Source organism: Rhinolophus ferrumequinum, chromosome 2 (assembly GCF_004115265.2).
Source record: "Rhinolophus ferrumequinum isolate MPI-CBG mRhiFer1 chromosome 2, mRhiFer1_v1.p, whole genome shotgun sequence".
Taxonomy (NCBI): Eukaryota; Metazoa; Chordata; class Mammalia; order Chiroptera; family Rhinolophidae; genus Rhinolophus; species Rhinolophus ferrumequinum.
Genome location: NC_046285.1, coordinates 60,790,891 through 60,812,582, shown reverse-complemented (window position 1 = coordinate 60,812,582; position 21,692 = coordinate 60,790,891). Strand labels below are relative to the sequence as shown.

The window sequence follows — 21,692 nt, the reverse complement described above, 5'->3', positions numbered from 1 at the left end:
GTTCCAGTATAAACCCATCTTAGTTCTACTTCTTTTCACCTTCAAAGGGGCAGCAGGGCTCAGGCGGCCCCAGCTGCATCCTGCCAGGGCAGTGCTGAGCTCCCTGCCTTGGCTGCAGGGGGCGCTGGATCAGGTTCCAGGAAGGGGGAGGAAGAAGCTGGTGCCCCAGCTGGAAGGGGGCTGGGGCTCTAGCCTTTGGCTGCACCTGCCTCCTTCCGCCAGGCAGAAGAACAGGAGAGCTGCAGGATCTGGGCCAACAGACACAGCCACCGCCATCCCACGCTGTCCGTTGAGGGGCTCACTGGCACTTGTCGTCACTGTCAGAAGGGCTGCCCTCGCGGGGAAGGCCGTGGCGGGAGCGGGGCCCCCAGAGGGCATGCACCTCAGTGGTCTCTGTGTCACTGCTGCTGGTGGCAACTGTCACGGAAGCTGGCGAGGGTGGCCGGACTTTCACGCCTGTGCTGTGACAGAGCCCTCAATTGCCTTCCGGAGCTGGAAAGGGAAGAGGGTCAGATTGTGGACTCGGAGTTTCCTGCTCAGACTCCGGCCCAGCACTTCCCCTAAATAGGCTGGTCATAAGCCTCCACGCCATTTTGGAAGTGGACAGGGCTTAGATGGCCACTGTCATCTCACCTCCTTTAGGGTGACGATTCCAATGAGTCTGCCAATACTGGTGACATAAGCATGGTCCACTCCCAGCAGTGAGAGATGGTGTGAGTCTGAAGGGTGGGGAGAAAATCATTGGACTTATTCACGAGGGAGAGGGGAGAGGGGCCCGGGTCAGGGTGTTGGGGGGAAATAGAAGGGGTGTCAGAGATGGTGGGGAGGACGGGCAGGACCCCTGGAGAGAAAGAATAGTGAGAATGGACAGCCAATCCTCGGAAACTTGATAATGGGACACTTTATGTTGCTTATGTTGATGAAGAAGTGGACAGAGGAAGGAGTCTTCATCCCATGCTAGAAAGGAGGATGGTGGAGGAGAGAACTGTTCAACTATGACATCTAATGATCGGCTAGGCACCTGGCTAGGTCTTAATTACATTAGCGTTTAGTTTCAGCTCTGTCCTGAGAAGTATGATACCCATTCTACAGGACAGGCAGCATGAGGCTCAGCGGTGAAGTGACTTGGTTATCGGTAAGAAGTGGCCTTGGGCCACTGTTCATCACTCTAGAAGGAGGATGCACAGCCCTAGTGGTCCTGTGCAGATGTCCGGTTAGTCATGGATATATCCAGGCGGGGGGAGGGAGGGAGGTGCCACACCCCCTAGGGGTACTGACCCTGAATCCTGTGCCGCTCACCGCACCTTAGTGGCTGACACTTGCTTCCCCTTTGCCCTCAGCTGGCAGGCCAGTTAAGGAAGGTATCCCTTCACCCTGGCTCCAACTCTCCAATCCCGATTTCTCATAGTTGGCCTTTTTTGGGGCCCAAAGTACCCCAGGTCCTGTTGAGATGTAGCTTGCAGTCCAGGGGACAACAATCTCCCTGACCCTCTCATGTTTTTCTTGTTTTGGGCCCTCCTCCAAGCTTTCAAATGTAATCACCAAGGGTTCAGAAATTGTCAGCCAGTTCCCCTTGTGCTCTAAGTGGATTTTCTTGGGCCAGATGTCTTGAAAAACACTCTACTGACTCAGCAGTTCCTGGAATTTTTGGCTTATCATCTATCACACTGTTTTGAGTTTACTTGTAGCCTCTTGGCTTAATGTCTGAATCAAATGGGCATTAATATCCCACTTCTTGAATACCAGTTACTTAGAAGTCATTGTCTTAACACTTGAAATGTTTTTCTCATACAGTTGCTGAATTCTTTAGGACAGAACTTCCAGAACTTTCCTAACTTTCTCCTTCTAAGGCACGACAGTACATACGCAAGGAATTAGAAGTTCGGTTTTAGCATAAGCTTTTCTGTGCTCCTTCAACACCTATGTCATAACTGTCATGTGTCCTCATAGCTAATTTGAATCCTACATGCTACAAGCTATCTTTAATTTCCTCATCTGACTTCAGAGGGAAACCTAACTTTATAAGATTTCCTATTTTAATAGTCCCTTGGCTTTGTCTTCTTATGGTTTAATAATCCTCATCTTTTCCCAAGGTGAAAATCATTCCCTATTAAATCATTTCCCTGGATTTTCGATTCTCTACAATACTAATCAGAGTGAGCTTCTGGCAGGCTATAAGGTTTGCAAACCACTTGTCCTGGGCAGTCACCAAGCCTTACTGATCTACTTCCTGGACATCCTGGCCTTTCTCCCCGACTCCCTCACCATTCTCACCAGGACAGGGCTGTAACACCCGAAGGGATTCTGCTTTCTGTCTTCCTTCCCTCCAACTTGGCACTGCCATCCTATCAGTTTTCTCAAACTTGAGTTAGAGCCCGGACTCTCCAGAACGGCCCATAAGATCCTTTCCAAGCCAGGCACCCCTGCTTCCAGACTCACGTAATCACTCATCTTTTCTGAAAACATCGATTTCTTCCACACTTCAGCCCTTCCCTCATTACACCAGCTTTTAAAGCCTCCTATTGTTCTCCTCTCAGTATAAGTAGTAGCAGTAATAGTACTAGTTCTGAATATATATCGAATACTTACTATGTTCCAGGTACTCTAAGTGCTTCATGTGTAGCAACTCCTTTAATGCCCAGAAAACCCTATGGTGTAGATAGTATGATCCCCATTTTACAGATAAGGAAAGTGAAGCACAGAAAGGCTAAGAAATTTGACAAGGTTACACAGCTAGCCAGCAAATGGCATAGTGAGGATCTGGGTTCAGCCAGTCTGGCCTGGTGTTGGCACTTGAGCTTGCCCCACCTCCACCCACTGCTTCTCTGTGGGTGGCCTCTGAATGAATGAGGTACTTAGCTGGTATGGTGATCTCCAGTTGCACAGGTTCCTAAATAATCTCCAGTGTATTCTCTCTCCCCTCTAAACGGTCCTCTCCTGAATTTAATTGGGCTACTACTTACTCCTCAGGCCTGCAAGGATGTTTTGAATTCTAATCTTTTATGTTCTTATCGCTTCCAGTTCTTTGTACTTTTGTTAGTCGGTTCCTCAAAGGCTTCTTCTCTTCCTCTGATTTTTAAGTTTGTAACAAACACCTACTTTGTTCTTTTTCATTTTAATTTAGTTAGACACCAGGGAGCGCATTGGAGAGCCTGTATTTCTTGGGCTTGGGAACAGTGAATTGACAGGGAGAGGAAGAACATGGGCCTGTGAAAGAATCCTGGGACTGGGGCCAGGGAATCTGGCCTCTGGGCCGGACTCTGCTGCACTGACTCAGGCAAGTGACCTCTTCACTGCCTCACTTTCTCCGTGTATTAAAATGGTTAAATCCACAGGCTTCTGGGTCAGACCATTTTGGATTCCAGGTCTGGTTCCGCTTCTTACTAGCTGTGTGACCTTGGTCACCTTGTCTAATTTGTCTGAATCTCAACGTCCTCATCTATAAAAACTGGAATATCACAATATCTGTCTTATAGTGAGGATTAAATTAAACATGTGAAGAGCATAGCCCAGAGCCTGGCACATGGCAGGAACTGAAAAACGGTCAGCATTATCATCATCATCTTTATGTGATGTTTGAGGACTAAGGAAGATGGTGGAAAAGCTTTAGAGGTTTTAGGAACAAAGGCTTTAAATAAAAGCCAAGTGTATCATTCTCAGGGCCTGTCTCCTTTTTTTCTTGCAACTGCAGTTCCCCACTCACTTTGATCTGAAGTCTTTACCCAAAAGCTTGTAAGTTCTTTTATTAACGTTTTGCTTTTTTTGTTTCTCTTCTGTCCCCTGTCCTTCCTGCCCGGGCTCTGCTGGTCCTCAGAGGCTGGCTGTCAGGCACAGCTTGTGTTTAGGCTGGCAGCCCAAGCTACAGACCTGGGCAACGCTCCCCCACTGCCCCCGGCCCCCATGCCTCGGGTTTACACATTAAATCTAATAATTCAGCTAATTTACCCCTTGGTTTCTGCCTGCTGCTGGGTGCGCCTGAACTCCCTGCCTTCACTTAGAAGCCCGAAGGTGCCCAGTGATGCCACAGCCCCTGCATGGGGAGCCCCTGCCCTCTAGTGTCAGCCTCACCCACCAGCAATCTGTCTGCACTCAAGTTTTCTGTCCATTTCTGCAGGCTGTTTTGCCCTTCTGCTGAGCTGTTTTCCTACGTCTCTACCAGTTTTCCTTTGGCCTACAGACTTTCTGGGGTCTGACATTCCAAGCCCCCCACTGGGCGTTTCTCATCTTTGTTTATCTCTTCTCTGCAGTGTCCCCATCCCTACTTGGATGTTTGTTAGATTGTTTATTAGATTTTGTTATCCTGCCTGTTTCTCACCCATTTTTTTCAGCGTGGGTGTATCAGCATCGTTGGGTGCTGGCAGCCTCCCGCCTAGCTCTGACCCTGGCCTGGCCTTCTGGCTTCTACCCAGCTCCAGCCCTGTCTTTATTGCTGCCTTGGGCCAGAATTCCCTGGGGGGCAGGCTGAGAAGAGGAAAAACGATGCCTGACTCCACCGCAGGCAGGAGGAGGCTAAGGGGATCTGGCTCCTGGCCTCCCATCGTTTGGAGCAATATGTTTGAACATCTCAGCACACAGCCCACTCTCTCCTGTCCCTTCTTTCCCCAGTGGCTTGAGTCCAAACTTGTGGAAGGACCTGATCCCCACCCTGTACTCCCGAGAGCCCGGGCCAGCCCCGGGTTGCTGGCCCTACCTTGTGCAAAGAGGTTCGCTCCACCAGCTGGAAGGGGGCAGGGTCAATTTTGCAGTCACTGAAGTTGACAGGTTCGTCTAGTTGCTGCTCCTCCCACTCCAGAATCTGAGGGTACGAGACTAGGAGGGTTAGGGAGAAGGTGCCAATAGCGCCTCACACCTCCCTGAAAGCTGGTCTGCCCTTTTTCCTACCCCGTGGTCCCTCCCATGGGGACAGCAGCCAAGATGATGACTGAACACAGCCCAGAAGAAACAGGGTCCAGAGTCCAGTCACACCTTACCTCCTCAGGGGTCATCTCGCTTTCCAGGTCCGAGTCACTCTAGGAGAGAGGAAGGGAGGGAGGCTGGAAGCTGCAGCTGGGGAAAGGGGGTGTGGCCCCCCAGTGGGGGACGTTTACTGCCTAGACCCTGGCCTGCCCTGCCTAGTGCTCCTGAGCTGCAGAAGAAAGGGGGCCCTTACCGCCAGGGAGATTCGGACCCGCTTCAGCTTGCGCTTGTCACAGGATTCTGACTTCTCCAACTGTGTTTGAGCCAAACAGGAGAGAAGAGGAATCGATGTTATAGGGAGGAGGGAGGTGAGAGGAATGGTGAAGCCCGGGAGGAAGGGCGCACGCCAGGGACAGAGCTGGCGTCTAGGAGGGCAGAAGGGCAGGAAGAACGGAGGCAGGTGCTGCAGGGCTAATGGAGAGGTGATCTGGGCATCAGAGAGCTGGAAAGAAAGAGCTAGACAGAGAGGCTCCAGCCACTCACCTCTGAAGCAGCCTCGGGGGGTGGACTGCCACAGAAGAGGCTCCTGAGGGCAATGCCAGCCTGCTCCACATTCCCTGTGTTCCCAAATACAAGGCCCCGGGGCAACGTCATTTTTAGGGAAGAGGTGAAGAGGGCAAGGGGAGAGGTTTCCTGCTTTTACACCCCTGGCCCATACGGGCAGCTTCTTAGCTGGGATGTGGCCCAGCCGAGAGGTGCGTAGAGACCCTTGTGTGGTTTCAGGGGCTGGGCTCTAGCTCTGTCGGAGGATGGAGGGAGGTGCTAGCGTCAGCTGGGCTCACCTGGGGGACTCTCCCCAAGGCTCATGGAGTTGCTGGGTCCCCTCTTGAGAGCAGGCTTCAGGGGCTTGTGAGTCTCCCCCCGGGCTGCAGGGAAGCCTGAGTCCTCTGTGTTCACCTGCACAGGTAGGAAGGGGCTGGTGAGGCTGTGGCTACCTGTAGGTTGTCCTCCCGATTAGTCTATACAACCACATTGAGAAGGAAATTTGTGTGGCTATGGGGCTTTCCCTCACCTGGAAGCGGACAGAGGTCTCAGGGCTGGGGGCACTCTCCGGGTCGGGTGGTGGAGAGGTCTGGGCAGCTCGACGCTCCTGCATGTGCTGCCGCCGGCGGGCTGGGCTCAGCTGGGCCCCTAGCAATGCCACTACCTGTGAGCGCTCGATGGAGCCCAGGAGGATCATGGACTCTGGATAGAGCAGATGGGAGGACTCAGGACCCGAGGGTGAGGCCCTTCTCTCACACTCAGAGTGGGGCCTTGGACCCAGGCCACACACCAGATGGAAAACCCTAACGGGCAAATGCTGGCCATTCCCTTGGGACCAAAGGGATTGGTCCTGTTCCCTCCCCCTTCCTGAGCAGCGACACCGGGAGATGTATAGCATCTGGGCCCCCTCCTGGTCTCACCAGGGGACTCTACTAAGGCCAGCATGCGGCCCTTGGTCCTGTGTAGCGCCAACCGCAGGTCCCGGAAGGTGCAGCTGAGGGCCACATGGGGAACGTCTCGAACCATGATGTCCTCCACTCGCACCCGGTACTGCCTGCGGGCAGAGAAAGGCCCTTGGCTTGTGATCAGCAGGGGGAGAGCAGCCTGGAGCGTTACCATCGCAGGGCCATAAGGAATGCCCCAGCGCCCATGGGGACAGGGGCTAAGGGCCAACGAGTACCCCCCTGCCTTGTTTGGATCAGGCGGGGCTCGCCGCAGCTCCCCCAGGGTGTGGAGAGGGGCAGCTCTGGTCAGGAGGGAGCAACGTGGCCTGTCTCCCAGCTTCACTGGCTGAGGACCTTGCTAGAAGAGGGTGTGAGGGGGGTCGAGGACACCTGCCCCTCACCCACACTCCCCTTGTCACACGCCCGGCCCTCCGTACTGGTGGCGGCCCCAGCCCAGCTCAGGCAGGTAAGGCAGTTTCTTGATTCGGATGATGCTGTCGTAGAGTGAGGGCTGGAGGCTCTGGGCCACGGCATTGGCCAGGATGACGGCGATCATGACCGGCAGGATGTGAGCAATCTGTCCCGTGAGCTCGAACACGATCACAGCCGTGGACACGGTGTGTGTCACTGCTCCTGCCAGTGCAGCCGCCCCTGGGGACAGCCACCTTCAGTCTCCTCAGGGTGCCCAGGCCCAGACAACCCTCCCCTCCCAGTGACAGTCCTGTGAGGGCCCTCAGGGCCGCCCAGTACAGTCCTGGGATTGGGCTTCTGCGGCGAGGGAAAACCAGGTTTCTCTGCCAGCAGGGGGCACCAGAGTCCTCAGACCCTGTGGCCTCTTCAGGGGTTTTCAGGACCAATGGCGACCTGGAGTACTCACCCACCACTGCGTAGCCTCCAGGCACAATCCGATAGGTGCTGCTGTCCGTGTGAATCCCCTCTGGGAACCAGGCGGCCATGCTTTCGCCCACCAGACGCCCAAATGCCGCTCCTTCAGGGAGGGGGTTGGGAAGAGAAACAGGTAGTGGAGGGGGAGGGTGGGGGCACTAGAAAGAGAGAGGGTCAGAGGGTAGGGGAGGGGCCAGTGGGTCATTCAGTGCAGGGGACAGCCCTGTGGGGGTGGGGGGTGGGGCGGGGGTGTACCAAAACCCACACCCCAGCAAGGGGTGGCCAGAGGGTGGGAAGGGTGCAGGCTGGGAGAACAGGCAGCTGAGGACTCACCAATGACAAAGACAGGCCATGAAGGCCCCACAGGGCACTGGGATGGTGGTGGCCAGTGCAGACATCCAGACTGTAGGCAGGAGGTGGTTCAAACAGGTTGGAGGTGCCACCTGGTTCCAGGAAGCCCCCAGCTCTACCCGAGCAGCCTACTTTGCTTATCAGGTAATAAACGTCCAGCTATCAGAGGCCACCAGAGGTGAAGGGATGGGGAAAGAGCTTGGGAACCCAGATGGCTTGGGTTCGAGTCGTAACTGTGCCACTAGCTGTGTGACTTGAGCCAATTATTTACCTCTTTGTGTCTCGACGTCCAATCTTTAAACCGGGGGAACTGATAGTACTTTCCCATATCACTTATTAGGCTTAAAGGAGTTAACATATGGAAAGTGCTGAGGACAGCGCCTGGCCCTCAGTAAGCCTAGGTAAGTGTTAGATACACATCTGTAAGGAGCCCCACCTTCATGAGAATGAAGATGACCAGGGTGAGGAAGACGTTGGCACGTGGTGGGCTCCAGGCCTGGGAGGTTCCGGGTGGTTCTAGGTCTTCCACCAGGCCCTGGCGGACCCACGTCCGGTTGTCAAACAGTGTGACCAGTGTCTCTTTCTGTGAGAGCTATAAGTGAACAGAGTGCCTCAGGCTGAGGAACAGACAGATGAAGGGGAGAGGCCCCTCAGAGAGCATGGGCTGTTTGGTTTTAGAGGGGATGCATTCCAATGGAAAGCACAAATTCCTGTTCTGCCTGGGATTACCTGTCCAGCCATGAACTGTCCCAAGCCAGGGGGAAGGTCAGAGTGGAGATGAGCAGGGTCACCAGAGCTGGGAAGAGCAGGCGTCTAGAGAGAGAGGTTCACAACATCAAACATGGGTGGTGCACGCACTACAGGTGAGAGACTGGGTGCCCTCATACACCTCAAGGCTGAGGTCACAGCACAGCCTTGGCTCTTACATGAAAGGCTCTTACAAAAAAGGTCCCCTTTGCTGTTCATTGTATGACGGCCGCGAGGGTGGTGGCCATCCGGGGTTATTATGAGCCCAACCAACTTTCTGTTGGCTCCTGACTCTCTAAGTGGGTAGCAGTGACAGAAAGTCCATCCCCCAGCTCTCTCCTGGACACCTCTGAGCTGTGTCTCCTCCCCCTGCCCTCAGAAGCCCTGGCTCAAGGGCACATTGTGTGAAAGTGTGGACAAGTTTCTGCCTCTGTCTGTTTCTCTGTGGTGACTTAGAGTGAAGGTCAGTGTTAGGGGAAGCTGGGGTCACTTATGAGGTTGACCAGAGGTGCTATAGGTAGCAGGTTCAGTTGGCTGCCCTTTCCCTGAAGGACATTAGTCCCAACAGAAGGCACGTCTCAGGCCTCCCCATTCCTAATCCTCAGGGTCACAACTGAGAGCTGTACTCCAGAGATTAAAAAAAAAAAAAAAAAAAAATCACCCATCTCCACGTTTCACTGGAGGAAACGAAGTCTCACATACTCTCCAGGGGGCACTGCTATCTGTGCCAGGCCAAGTGCCTAAGGGAGCCTTAGTCTTTCATCCAAAATGCCCCCTGCCACTGACTAAAAATTCAAAAGTACCAATTTTCCGGTAATTCATATAAGAGCCAAAATGTTCAATCTGCCTGGAAAACACCGTTGGCTGATTTTCTCAGTGGAGTGCAGGTTTTTGGGCCACTATATACCATCTTACTGTCACTGCCCCCCACCTCCACCCCACTGTGACCCTCACAGCAGCCCAAAGTGGCCTAGAGAGGAGCCCAGAGCCAACTCACTTCTTCATGAGGAAGCGGTTGATGGTTTTCTGCTTCCGCATCACCTGGACAATCTTCCGGTTCAGGTAGACAAAGAGTGCTCCCCCGAAGCCACTGGCAATACTGGAGAGGAAAGAAGCATCCGGGTAAATGGGGATCTTCCCTTTTTTCCCTCCTCCTCTCCAACATAGCCCAGCTCCCTCAGCTCCTCACCCTATGACAGCAAAGGCTGGGAGCTCCTGGAGATCAAAGGGAAAGTCAAGCCGGAACCGGGTTTTGAAGAGAGCAGTGATGGTCTCTGGAGGGAAGGCAGAATAGCAGAGGGAGGTAGGTGTAATGTTGAGGCCCCCCCTAAGCCATCTCGGGGCTCCCCTCATCCCCCAGGACACCCCACCTTCATCACGGTTCCAAACCGCCAAGACCCGGAAGATGAAGGCACTGAAGGTAGCAGCAAAGAAGCCCCGCCAGTAGTTGCGCACAGCGAAGAAGGTGGAGGTGACCTCAATACTGAACAGGACCCCTGTGAGGGGCAAGGAGAACACCACTGGGGGCCTGGGCCTGGCCTCAGGACTCAGACCGAGATGGGAGGGCAAAGGAGGTGCGGCCAAGGCAGGGCTGGGGCCTGGCCTGGCTGTGTACCTCCGATAGGTGCTGCAAAACAGCAGCCCACTCCCACGGCACAGGCAGCGGCCAGCATCTCTGTGTTCCGGGATTCGTTCTGGCCAGAGTGGTGGAAAGGGGTGTCAACATGGGCTCAGCAGCCCACGCCCTCCTCTGCCTTTCCCCAGGGTCCCCCTTACCTCATAGATGCCCCCGAAGAGGGAGAGGAACTTGCTGAGCAGGGCAGCACACATGCTTGCTATATGCACAAAAGGGCCCTGGGAGGTGGGGGCAGGCAGTGAGTGGGGAAGGGGCACAGCCCGACCCTGCCCTGGCTTCTTCCTCCACCAGGAGGGCCTCTTTCATTCCCCAACCTGCAGTTACCTCTTTGCCAAGGGGCATCCCGCTGCCCAGAGCACAGGTCAGCCCAATGACCTTTGCTACAAAGGTCTTGAGGGTGAGGTATTCCTTTAGCACCACACCCCGCAAGATGGTCTTCATCTCAGGGATGCCGGACCCTGGAGTGGGTACAGTCCCAGGAGAGTTATTTGATGTGCCCATTTCAGGGGGTTCCACCTCTGCCCTCCCCTCCTCTCCTACTGTACCAACAGCCTGAGGAGCCAGGATCTGTGTGAATCCCGCTGAGAATGTGATGAGGACGACAGGATAGGTGACCCAGGCCAGGTACTGGAGGAAGAGGCTGGTGTTCAAGCCCCGGGACATCCACTGCTGAGCTGTGGGGAGAGGACATGTTGCCAGACCCCTGGTGTGCATACCCAGTGCCCGCCTGGCCACTGGGACATACTGATATGATGCACTGTCCAGGGAATATCATACAGAACCTCGGTACGCGGAGCAGGGAGGCGGCCCTAGAGAGCCTTCACTGGGACAGAGATCATTGTAGGTAAGAGGGTCAGTTGGAGAGCGGAGGCAAGAAGTTGTGGCTTATGGAAGTGGCAGTGATTATGTCTGAAGATGGGCATTCAAGCTGGCCAAGGAGCCAAATACTTGGACAAGTGTGGCACAGAGGAAGCAGAATGGTGCTTCCCAGCCCTCCTGCTGCCAGCCCTTGTCCTCACCCTGCAGACAGGCAGCGATGGCATAATCCATGGCCCAGCTGACCAGTGCCATGAGGAGCCCCAGCAGGACCAGGAAGATCCAGTCTTCACCAACTCTGGACACTAGGAACTTATGACAGCGTACGGAACAGACTGGGAGCAGGAAGGGAAGAATGGTGGGCTGTCACCAAAGTGCTCCTACCCCTGTCCCCCCAGCTAGAATGGCCTCCATCCCCCTCAGCACAGTACAGCCAGATCCCCTGCCCCAACCCAGGTCTCACTGCGGCACCGGGCACAACGGCTCTGTCCATATTCCAGGAGCTCTGGGGGAACCCGCGGGGACAGTGGACCCCTCCAGGGCTCAGGCCCTCCTAGGCGGATCCGAGCAGCTTCCTCTTTGGCAAAGGCCCCGAGGTCCTGGGTATACCGGCCATACATCTGAGCAATGGGAAAGATGGGGGTTAGCAGACATGTGTGGGCTGAGGGGGATGCAGGGAGGGCCCCTGGAGCCTCAGCTCCCCTTCTCCCAGTCCCCACATTATATACCACCTCTTGAACCCACACTCCCCACTTTGGCTTGGGGTGTGGGAACAATGCACATTGCAGACTGTGGGGGCTGTCCTGGCCTGAGTGATGGGACAGCCAAGGTACAGGAACACAGCTCTAGGGGGTGGCAAAATAATCAGTCCTCTTCTCACTGAGGAGGAGTGGGAGGGAAGGCCCCAGAGGAGGAAAGATGGAAAAACCTAACACAGTCTGAAAGTGGGAGGAGGGAATGTCAGAGAATAAGGGATGGTCAAGGGCATATGGGTAACAATAAGGGCCTTAAGGAGCTGGGGGCAGCTGAGTTGGGCCTAGGAGCAGGCGGGGCCCCAATCCTTATCACGTTCCTGCCAGGCCTCTGGCCTGTGACCCACTCAGCTGCACCCCTCCCACCTACCCTAATCCCCTTGTTCCCATTCTCCACCCCCACCCCCCACCACTTTGCCAGCCCAGCTAGGAGTAGAAAGTCTCTCTGGGTAGGTGGACAGTACTTGGTGGCCTCAGTCCACTCTGGAGCTGCCCTGAGTCCAGTGGTGGGTGAGGGGGACAGAAGAAGCTGTGGCCAGGCTGTGACTGCGGATGCTGGGGTGATGGGGTGGGAGCGTCTCTGAGCCAAGGCTAGACCAGCCAAGCTGGGTGTGTGTTGGGGGGTGGGGAGTAGATTCCGGCTGCCACCCGCAGAGCTTCAGGACACAAGGGCTCCTGTTGGGACAGGGGGTGGGGAGGGAGGGAAAGATAGGGACAGAGAGAGAGAGAGAGAGAGAGAGAGAGAGAGAGCGAGCAAGGAAAGGGAAGAGAGGGAATCAGGGAGGAGAAAAGGAGGAAAGAGAGGCCAGGGGAAGGTGCAGGGAAGAAAGAGGAAGAAGGGAGGAGGAAGGGAGAGAAAGAAAGTGGAGTATAAAGAGGCAGATAAACACTGTTGGTTGGAGCTGGGAGGTGAGCCTGTGAGAGAAAGACAAAGGGATTGGGAGGAGAAGGGGGAGAGACCGGAGCAGAGAGTGCCCGGGCGAGAGCTTGACCCTGGGAACTCATTCCAGAGATAGAGACCCAGGCGAAGGAGATGGAGATGTGCTGGTGCAACAGATAGACACCATTTCAGAGCCAGGTGCCTGGCTTCCGTGACCAATGCCCCACTCTCAGCCTGTGCAGACGGACAGACACCTCCCCCCCATGTGAAGGCTTGCCCCTCTACCCTTGCTCCACCCCCACCCCTGCCACCTCTCCCTGTCATCCTGTTCCATCCAGTCACTCCCTCTCTTAACTGGGCAACTCCCAGCCTCAATTACAGCCCAGGCCCCCTCCTCCTGGAGAGGTTCCCTCCCAGACTCCTTCCTGGGCAAATTCCAGGACCAGCTGTTACAAAGGAGACACAGGGCCCACTCCCTTCCCAACAGTTTGGGTCCCCCACTCCAGTGACTACAAGAAGGGGCAAAAGTCTTCTCAAACACTAAGTTACAGTGGTGGCCATGAGTCAGCTCTGAGCCCCAGGACCCCTGCTTCTAAGGAGGTCAAGGCACACCCCTGGGGTGGGTGGGGGCTGGCTACTCAAGAGTGAGCGTGGACAAAGGTCCCAATTCCCACATCCATTCCTGCTTGACCCATCCTCCCTAAAGCTCCTGTCCCCTAGGGTGGCAGGCCACCTTTGTTCCAGGGAATAGACTGAGGGGTTCCTGCCAATGCTGGGTTGCCAGCCTGCAAAGGAAGGGCCTGGGTCTAGATTTGGGTCTGATCATCTTTCTGCATATAGAAACACTCCTGATGCCTAGCACAGTGAAATGCACTTACTGGAAACAGAGGGCATGTAATGGATGGTGGAGATAAGAACGTAAAGAGAGAAAGTTCAACAGTGTGAGCAGTGCTGGGGAGGAGTAGTGGGGTGCTGAGACGGCTCAGGTGGCGAGGGGGAGGAGCAAAGAAAACGTGGGGGGGAGGTAAAGGGAAGGACACCTGGAACAAGTACCTGATGTCCTTGTCCTATGCAGGTCCCCAGCCTCAGCCAGAAACCTGCATGCAGTTTTCCACCCCTTAGCCCTTCAGCCTCAGTTTCCCCAGCTCAGAAGGCTGGGGTGAGGTTTGGATAGGCCCCCGGTCCTCGCGCTTCCAAGGGTAACCCGAAGCAGCAGTTCTGGAGCGTACACTTCAGAGCTCGGCTCGGCTTCACTTACCAGGGTCTGCTCGTACTGCAGCGCCCGCGGCTCCATCCCTTCCTCTGCCGCGGCGGCCGGGGCGGCCGCCATCTCCGCGCACAGCCCTCGGGCCTCCCACTGCGGCTCGGGCTCCGGCCCGGACTCGGCTCCCAGCCCGCAGAGCCCGCACCCGTACCCGTCCGGTCCCCGCAGCCCGGGCGGCCAAGTGCAGAGAGCCTCACGCTCTCGTCCCCTCCTCCGCGGGCGGGCAGAGGGCGGTGTCCTTCGTGGTGCTCCGCCCGCCAGCCCATACACAGGGACCGGCCCAGCCTGGTGGGGGTCTGAGTTGGGGCGGCCTCCCGGGCTCGGGAGAGGCGGTAGGGGGCGCTAGGAATGCTGGAGCCGGCGCCCCCACTTCGCGGAGGCCTGAGGCTAAGACCCGGAGGTTCCGCTGGCACGTGCAGGGGCCCGGCGGTGTCTGCGGCCCTGGCGGGAGGAGCTGGAGACGCTGGGGCTCGGCTTGGGGCGGAGGACGGCAGAGCCGTCTAAATCAGACTCTCTTCGGGCCCAGTTTTCTCTCTAGAGTGGCTCTCTTGCTTCTCCCGAGGGGCCAGCGGCTCTGATGCGCCGCTGCTCCGCCCGGGGTGAGAAGCAAAGCTGCGGGGACTCGGAGGGGAACGCTAGGCCCGTGGAGGGGGGCCCTAGGGGGGTGTGGAATGCTCGGAGCTGAGACCCTCGGTCTCTCTCATCCTCTCCCTCCTTCCCCCCCCCCCCCCGCGGCTGCCCCAGGGAGGTGCACCTGGAGCAACCTGGCCTGCAGAGGGATGCGGGGGGCCAGGGGGCCGGTGATTGGAGGTAGGGAGGGAAAAAGTGAGCCTGAGGAAAGGGAGGTCTAGGTGCCGGAGAGGCGGCTCCTGGGAGGCGGGCGTGAGGGGACAGAGGTCGCTTCTCCCTGGCAGGGCCCAAGGAGAAACCCGAGTAGCTGCTGACGTCTCGCTGCCTGAGGGGAACGGCCTGTTGGGGCTCTGCGTTCTCTATCAGGGTCCAGAGAAGGATAGAGCAGAGGGTGGGGTGAGCACAGGGTGGATGGACTGTGTGTGTGAGATAGTGTCTGAGAACAGACAGTGTGCGGCAGGAGGCAGTACCAGGATGAAGGGGCATGTGGGAGGCAGAGGTGGTGCCCCGGAGGAGGGGGCACTGCCCACGAAGGGGTCAGTGAGAGGAGCCAGCTCTCTAGAGGAAGGGACTATGTAAGGGAAGAGTACCTGTGGGAGAGGACAGTGCCAGGATGAAAAGGCACATAGATCAGTGTCCAGAGGGAGAGGGCGTTGGTGGGTGAACGGGCGGTACCAAGCTGGAGGTACAGTGTTCAGGAGCGTAGCGTGTTGGGGTCAATACAAGGCTGAGAGGGCGGCGTGGGGGAAGAGAGCAGTGGGGGAGGGTGCGGTTCCAGGGGAAGGGACAGTGCAGGCTTTCCTCTTCCCCTTAGTGACATCATGGCAAATTCCCAAACTTGAAAGGACTCAGCTCAGGTGACATCCAGCTGGGCAGAGCCGGCCCGGGCCGGCCTGGGGGGCCTTAGTACCAGCTGGAGGGGTTGGGTACTGCGCCCTGCTGGGCCAGCGCTCTGGGGGCGGGGTTCTGCTCCGCCCTCCCTTGGCGCGGACTGTGCCCTCGGCGGGCACGCGGACCGGCAGGGTAGGGCTAGGGCCGGGCTCCTCTGGGCCAAGGATCAAGGTCCCTGGCTGGCGTAGGCCCCCAGGCATTCCAGTCTTCCCTACTGGGATTCTAAAGAGGGCGCAGTAGAGCTTCAGCAGAGAGTGAGAAAACGCGCCACCTCGGCCAGAGGTGGGACCTACCGTCATCCCGCCCTAGGGCGGAGTTATTTGAACTTGAGACCCGCCCTCAACACTGAAGCAATTGTTCGGGGCGGAAGTTAGGAAGCCCCGAGAGCCAGGCGACGGAAGTGGCCGTCTTACTGCTTGTCGGTGCGCATGCGTTGTTGTATTCTCTGACTGCTGCTTTTCAGGCGCTGCGTTTTCCCCTCTTCTTTCCTCCACGCGAGTGGGTGCACGTACTCTTAGTCGTGGTCGCGCGCTAAGCCCTTGTGCTGCTCTCGTGGCCCTTTCACCATGGCGGGCATCCTATTTGAGGATATTTTTGATGTAAAAGACATTGACCCGGAGGGCAAGAAGTTTGACCGAGGTAGGTAAGGTATGTAGGGCAGTTTGGGGTTAGGGGCTAACCTCGTCCTTGGGGACACGTCCCTGTGCCTTTGGTCCACCTAACTCACGTGGTCTGCCCCTAACGGCAGGTCCTGATGTACGACCTCTCTTAGAAAACGTTTTATAGATGAGAAAAGTGAAACTCCGAACTCTCTCTGGGTTCATACATGTTGTGCCCTCTTCCTGCGTGGCCTTTTCGCGTGGTGCTAGTAAACTCCTGGGCATCTTTCTAATCGCTACCCACTCTGTGCTAGGCGCTGTATGGTGCACCTTATACACATTTTGTCTTACTTATTCGTTTCAAGAGCCTCCATGAGTAGGTGGCGTCTCACCCTTTTTGCTCTAAGAGCTAGCTGCACAGCGAGTTATCCGACTCCGGAACCTATATTCTTGTATTGCCCTTAGAGTCTTTAGCTCTTTGTGAAGTCCTCTCTGATTTACAGTTGACTGCTTGGAAAAATAAAGAGTAGCTCTTTATTCTGTCATTGATCTATAATTGTTTCTGGTGTCTCTTCCTTTGCCTAGAGACTGAGATGTACTTCAAGACAACACCAGTTCTTACACTTCTGATAATCCCCTCTGCACAGCACCTGGCACAGAAAGACAAAACCTTTGGATGAATGAATAACTTTCCCAAAGTCAGGTTGTTTCTTAATCACCAAGGCAGGCTTAGAATCTGGATATTATTTATCGCCAGAGGACCTTTGATTCATTTCTGGGGATTATGCCCACTGGTCATAGTTTTCTCTCCTTATTGCCTGTTTGGTTCTAATTGAGCCTGAACTTCTGTGAGAGCAGATGAGAGGCCAGTGGAAGCACACTGTGTTAGATTGAGTGTTCTGTTGCATATGGTCCCCCAAAGTGGGGTCTGCAGGCAATTACCTCTGCCTCTCTTCCTCTGCTTCCCTCTAGTGTCTCGACTGCATTGTGAGAGTGAATCTTTCAAGATGGACCTTATCTTAGATGTAAACATTCAGATTTACCCTGTTGACTTGGGTAAGTATTGAACACAGACAATAGCAGAAGACTTTTTGTCATTTCAGCTGTTCTTCACCCTCAGATATTACCATTATTTTCAGGTGACAAGTTCCGATTGGTCATAGCCAGTACCTTGTATGAAGATGGTACGCTGGATGATGGTGAATACAACCCCACAGATGATAGACCTTCCAGGTGAGGGAGTGGAGAAGGGAGTATTTGAAATATGCCTGAGGATTAAGTAGATAAGTGGTATAGAAAGACCCTTATTTAATTCATGGAATAAATGATTATTAGCAGAATCTGAGGAACCTTGAGGAAATTGCTGCCCTTAAGAACTCAAACACCCAGGTATTTATCCAGAGGTTGCATGTTTGTGAGTTGTAGCTTTCTGATGGTGGAGGAAATGACCACTGAGTGACCTAGACTGTGTGGGCCTTGCATCTTGGGAGGGAGTTTGGTGTGATGGGAATTTGGAGCCCCACTGAGTTCAAATCTGAGTCCTACCATTTATTTGTTGAATACCCTTAATCTCTTTCAGCCTCAGTTTCCTCATCAGTAAAAGACAGATGGTCATACCTAGGTCACAGGGTTGCTGTGAAGACTAAATGATATTGTGTTTGGAAAGTGCCTGTTACAATGCTGGCACTTAGTTACCAGTTACCACTTTTAAAAGGATGTTTTCTTATTAACTACCTTTGAGAATAACTACCACTGTTGTTCCGCAGGGCTGACCAATTTGAGTATGTAATGTATGGGAAAGTGTACAGGATTGAGGGAGACGAGACTTCTACTGAAGCAGCAACACGTCTGTAAGTTCCTTGATCTTGTGAGAACCCTTTCCCCCACCTTATTCTGAGAATTTGGGCCATGCATATGCTTTCTGTGTTGGGTCCCTAGCCCCAAGTACCTCAGACCTAGGTGGGACCCAGAAAGAAACTTTTGGGAACAAATTTTCTATTTGAAATGTAGGCTGCTCTCTGTGGCCTTTGTTGAGGCCTTAGGGCCAGGTGGTCCAAATGAGAAACTGCTAATATCGCTGTGTGCAGTGCAAAGGAAGGTTGCTTCCTCAGGAAGTAAGTGCAGCATTAAGTAAGTAAACTGCTAGGCGCGCGCGTGTGTGTGTGTGTGTGTGTGTGTGTGTTGCTACTCTGCAACCCAACCCCTAGTTATTTGGTTTCCCTGCCCAGCTATTTTTTCGTTTTTTAAAAAATCTTATTAAAACAATATGTATCCTTTGTAAGCAATTTGAAAAGCAGAGAAGTAACGCAAAGAAAGAAAAAAGTCACCTATAATTCCATACCCAGAGGAACCTTTTACATAAAATTTTTGACTATTTTAGGTTTTGACTATTTTAGGTGTGCTTTTTTTTTCTTTGAGATCATGTTGTTTATTACATGTTTTCTTCTCTTTTTGCTTAATGTTATGTAAAACATGTTTCCCATGTCACTTTAAAGCTTTTCCTAAACATCTTAATAGCTGTATAACATTCCAGGAAATGGCTATGTCTTAATTGATTTAACCATTTCCCTTAGTCTGGGTATGTAGTGTTTCCCACCATTGCTAATATAAAGAACACTGCCTTGCACATATCTGTGCATTCATCTTTGTCTGAATTTTGGTTCCTAATGACAAAACATTAGAAAGGTGCTTCTTTTCTTAGGCTGGTCTGCAGAGCCAGAGTAGCAGCTGCTCCAGAGCTCAGACTTATGAGACTGGACCTTCTGTTTCAGCTCTGCCTACGTGTCCTATGGGGGCCTGCTCATGAGGCTGCAGGGTGATGCCAACAACCTGCATGGATTTGAAGTGGATTCCAGAGTTTATCTGCTGATGAAGAAACTGGCCTTCTGAACCACCTGGGGAGCCAACCTTGCTGCCTAGACGCTCCAGTCATGAATATTCATTCAAGCCTGAGCAGCAGTTGCTGTTGTTCACCTGTTCAGGAGGGGCACTGTGGGTACATCTCTAGGTGGTCTGGGCTCAATGGGAAACTGACTTGCCTTGAAAGACCCAGTGGGAGAGCTTAAAATGAGTCAGAAGTTGTTTTGTATATATGATTTTTTACAATTAAACTTTACTTTTTCAGACTTTTCACCCCTTAAATATTTTTTTTTTCCATTAACTTTAAAATCATTTTTTCCAATTTACCTATGATGTATTATATTTCTGGTCCAGAGCTATATGATCACATGTCAATGCAGGATCTGTCCCTGCCTTTTGGTATCTGGGTTCAGGGTTTCTCAGTCTCCTGGCTGACTCTCCCCAACAGTTATCCTCTAATGTGATTTTCTATCTGGGAGAGAGAACGTCGTGCTTTTGGCGCCTGAATGTACCCCAGGTCCGGAAGATACCACCCATTTGGCATAGAAATTTGAATTGGCAAGGAGCCCTGTTCGTGTCCTAACACTTGCAGTCTCTTAGGAAGTCAGGTCACGTTGACTTGAATGAGTCACTTGCATAGCCTGGAAATGTTCATCATTTTTATGGAAGCTTTGGGTAGAGGCTTTTAGACACATGCATGGGACACGACTATGAAGAGAATAGGAAGAGCGGGGTTTGGTGGTTATGGGAGCAGGTGGAGGAGCTAGTTGTCTGCTCTACATTCTAGTGGTTTCCTCGAGGGAGGGTAAGTGGTTTCTTACCAGTGACACTGAACAGGGAGCTGCTGCACAGACCAGTGAAGTGGACAGGGCAGCAATACCAATGAGGTTGGCAGTCCAGTGCCAGTGCCTCGGACAATGCAGCAGCCCGAGTGCAGCCACTAACGTAAAAGTGGGGGAAGAACACAGTTGAGGAAATGGTGATGCCTGCAAGGATTCCAGCATAGGAGCTGGCACTTCAGCCTGGCATCCGAGGTCTCTGAGAAAGTATCCTGGGTCTCTGATTTCCCCTGGGAAATTCAGGTTAAAGATCCTAACACATTGTGAGTGTGTATGAAGCAGTTGTCTCTTGATTTCCTATTTTGCCATGGGAGCAGGTCCCTCCCCTGCTGGGATGCCTGGGGTATCTCCTTCCCCATCATTTTCAAGTCTTTACATGAGGTGTTAGAAATAGTATTTAGGGAAATGGGTTGAAATATGGTCCCTGCAGAGAGGAGGAAAAGCTGTTTCTCTTGCTTTAGTTTGGGGTAGGGAGGGTGGATAGAGAAATTGGAGAAGCAGTGGGAGTTGGGATGAATTTTTATGGAATCCTAGAACCTTTCCATGGAGTCAAATTTGAGGGGAGGAAGCGTTGGAATAGGATGAATTTAGGTTAGAGTGGGTATGTAGGGGAATCTAATTACCGGTAATAATTTGTGGGGTAGCATAGCAAACTGTCCTAACTGCTCTGGGGTGGCAGAAGAAAGAGAACTAACTGGTGTACAGTTGAATAGAGGTAGGAATGTTCTGTTGTTACAATTTTTGTTGTTTGTTTGTTTTTGGTGTGTGTAAAGGGAAGAAGAAACAGAACGATTTGGGAATGGGTTAGATCCTCAATAGGGGTAGATTAGTTCACGTTGGAGAAGACCATGAGTTATTTGCATTTGCCCTGGAATAAGTCAATACTGGATGCCTGGAAGTTTCTGGCTACATACTTCTTGCAGTTTTGCCATCGTTGTATCTCATCTGACTGTACTGAGAACCCCTAATTCTTTGTCTCTGTTCCCTTTGGCATATCTTGTGCTGGGTGCTGCCTCTTTCATGTACCATAAAGTGTTTCATTTGATTATTAGATTTAATCTATTTTGTTACTTCAGAAAATTAAAATTTCCACTTATATTCCCTTTACGGCATGCTGGAATTTGTAGTGTGGATGAATTGCATAAACTGACACCATCCAAGATTTACACAACACTTTGAGCTTTGTGCATTCGTTGATTCCTTCTCCGTGGCAACTGTTCTGTCCATGATGGGAGAGAAGGACACCTGGAGATGTCTAAATTGGTATCCCCCCCACCCCCTGAGAGCTTTGGTTTTCTACTCAGAACTCTTTAACTTGATGTCAGGACTTGGAAATCTTTCCCAATAAATAGAATCACTGAATGATACGTTGGACAGTGTCACAGTGGGGAGAGTATGGGCTCCAGGCTAAGGCAGCCTAGGGTATATCTTCTGTTCCTGCTCACAGGCTGTGAAACCACTGGGAACATGCCTGACTTCTCTGAGCCTCAGTTTCCTCATCTGTAAAAACAGAGCTGATAATACCAACCTTTAAGCGTCATGAAAGCCTTACAAAAAGGTAGAGTACACAGGTTCCAGGCATACTCGGACTTTCATCCTGTTTTAGATGCCTTTAGTGATCCTGGAGGATTTGTGGCCATGTTTGGAACTCTGGGTTCCTGGCTCCTCTACCTACGTGGTAGCCGTTCCTATCCTTTGGGGAGTTGGGGTGAGGAGGGAGGAGGGAAAAGCTTCCATTAGTTTTCCCTACAAGAGCTTCTGGAGGTGGCGCTGACGTTTGCAGTGGAGTTTTCGTGTGGGCAATGGAAACCTCTTCCTAAACATCGAGTCTGCATTTATTGGCAAAGTCCCATCAGCCTGGCTTCTTTTCTCGAGGTACCCTAACAGTTTATGGTGGTAACATAAAGCCACTTTTGGGATACAACTCACTTCTGGGAATTAGGAAATGAGTCTTCAACTTGTACTTGACTTGTACTTGTCTCTCCTGCTGTGTGAGCCCCAGGAGACTGACTCATGCTACTTCCTGCACTTCCCCCTGACCTCCACAGGAGGGAGGCAGGAACCCAGGCCTGGTGAAGCTTCCTGCGGAGCTGCTGAAGCTGTGGCTGTTTGCTCAGCTGTCACATCCAGGTCTTGTCTTGACTGAACTGTCTGCACCAC

At 53.2% G+C, this 21,692-nt stretch overlaps 2 protein-coding genes across 4 annotated transcripts; one reads left to right on the top strand and one right to left on the bottom strand.

Moving 5' to 3' along the window:
- Positions 1-106: 106 nt before the first annotated feature.
- On the bottom strand, positions 107-13,917 carry CLCN2 (chloride voltage-gated channel 2). Its single transcript, XM_033090717.1, is given in 27 exon segments — positions 107-459; positions 462-492; positions 634-707; positions 710-719; positions 4,691-4,795; positions 4,971-5,009; positions 5,150-5,209; positions 5,440-5,513; positions 5,739-5,853; positions 5,969-6,141; positions 6,360-6,493; positions 6,821-7,034; positions 7,261-7,371; positions 7,602-7,671; positions 8,056-8,211; positions 8,349-8,383; positions 8,386-8,432; positions 9,364-9,465; positions 9,556-9,640; positions 9,737-9,862; positions 9,982-10,060; positions 10,143-10,220; positions 10,327-10,460; positions 10,548-10,676; positions 11,022-11,153; positions 11,282-11,438; positions 13,709-13,917. Coding segments are annotated over 27 exon segments (2,703 nt in total). The 5' UTR covers positions 13,781-13,917; the 3' UTR covers positions 107-298.
- Positions 13,918-14,081: 164 nt separating this feature from the next.
- POLR2H (RNA polymerase II, I and III subunit H) lies at positions 14,082-20,583 on the top strand. 3 transcript variants are annotated; one of them, XM_033090815.1, is made up of 6 exons: positions 14,089-14,313; positions 15,699-15,874; positions 16,807-16,890; positions 16,974-17,067; positions 17,601-17,684; positions 18,606-20,583. In XM_033090815.1, exons 2-6 carry the CDS (start codon positions 15,802-15,804, stop codon positions 18,721-18,723), a joined length of 453 nt encoding a protein of 150 aa, XP_032946706.1. In that variant the 5' UTR covers positions 14,089-14,313; positions 15,699-15,801; the 3' UTR covers positions 18,724-20,583. The 3 variants fall into 3 exon arrangements, with proteins under 3 accessions (XP_032946713.1, XP_032946706.1, XP_032946720.1); XM_033090822.1 differs by lacking the exon at positions 15,699-15,874 and having other exon boundaries at positions 14,082-14,313; XM_033090829.1 differs by lacking the exon at positions 14,089-14,313 and having other exon boundaries at positions 15,117-15,883.
- The last annotated feature ends 1,109 nt before the right edge of the window (positions 20,584-21,692 follow it).

What these genes read in the sequence shown, in the direction of transcription:
- POLR2H (XM_033090815.1), top strand. Translation starts at nt 15,802, where the DNA reads ATGGCGGGCATCCTATTTGAGGATATTTTTGATGTAAAAGACATTGAC. An exon ending in GATTTACCCTGTTGACTTGG is followed by an intron (nt 16,891 to 16,973) that starts GTAAGTATTGAA and finishes CATTATTTTCAG; the next exon opens with GTGACAAGTTCCGATTGGTC. An exon ending in ACTGAAGCAGCAACACGTCT is followed by an intron (nt 17,685 to 18,605) that starts GTAAGTTCCTTG and finishes CTTCTGTTTCAG; the next exon opens with CTCTGCCTACGTGTCCTATG.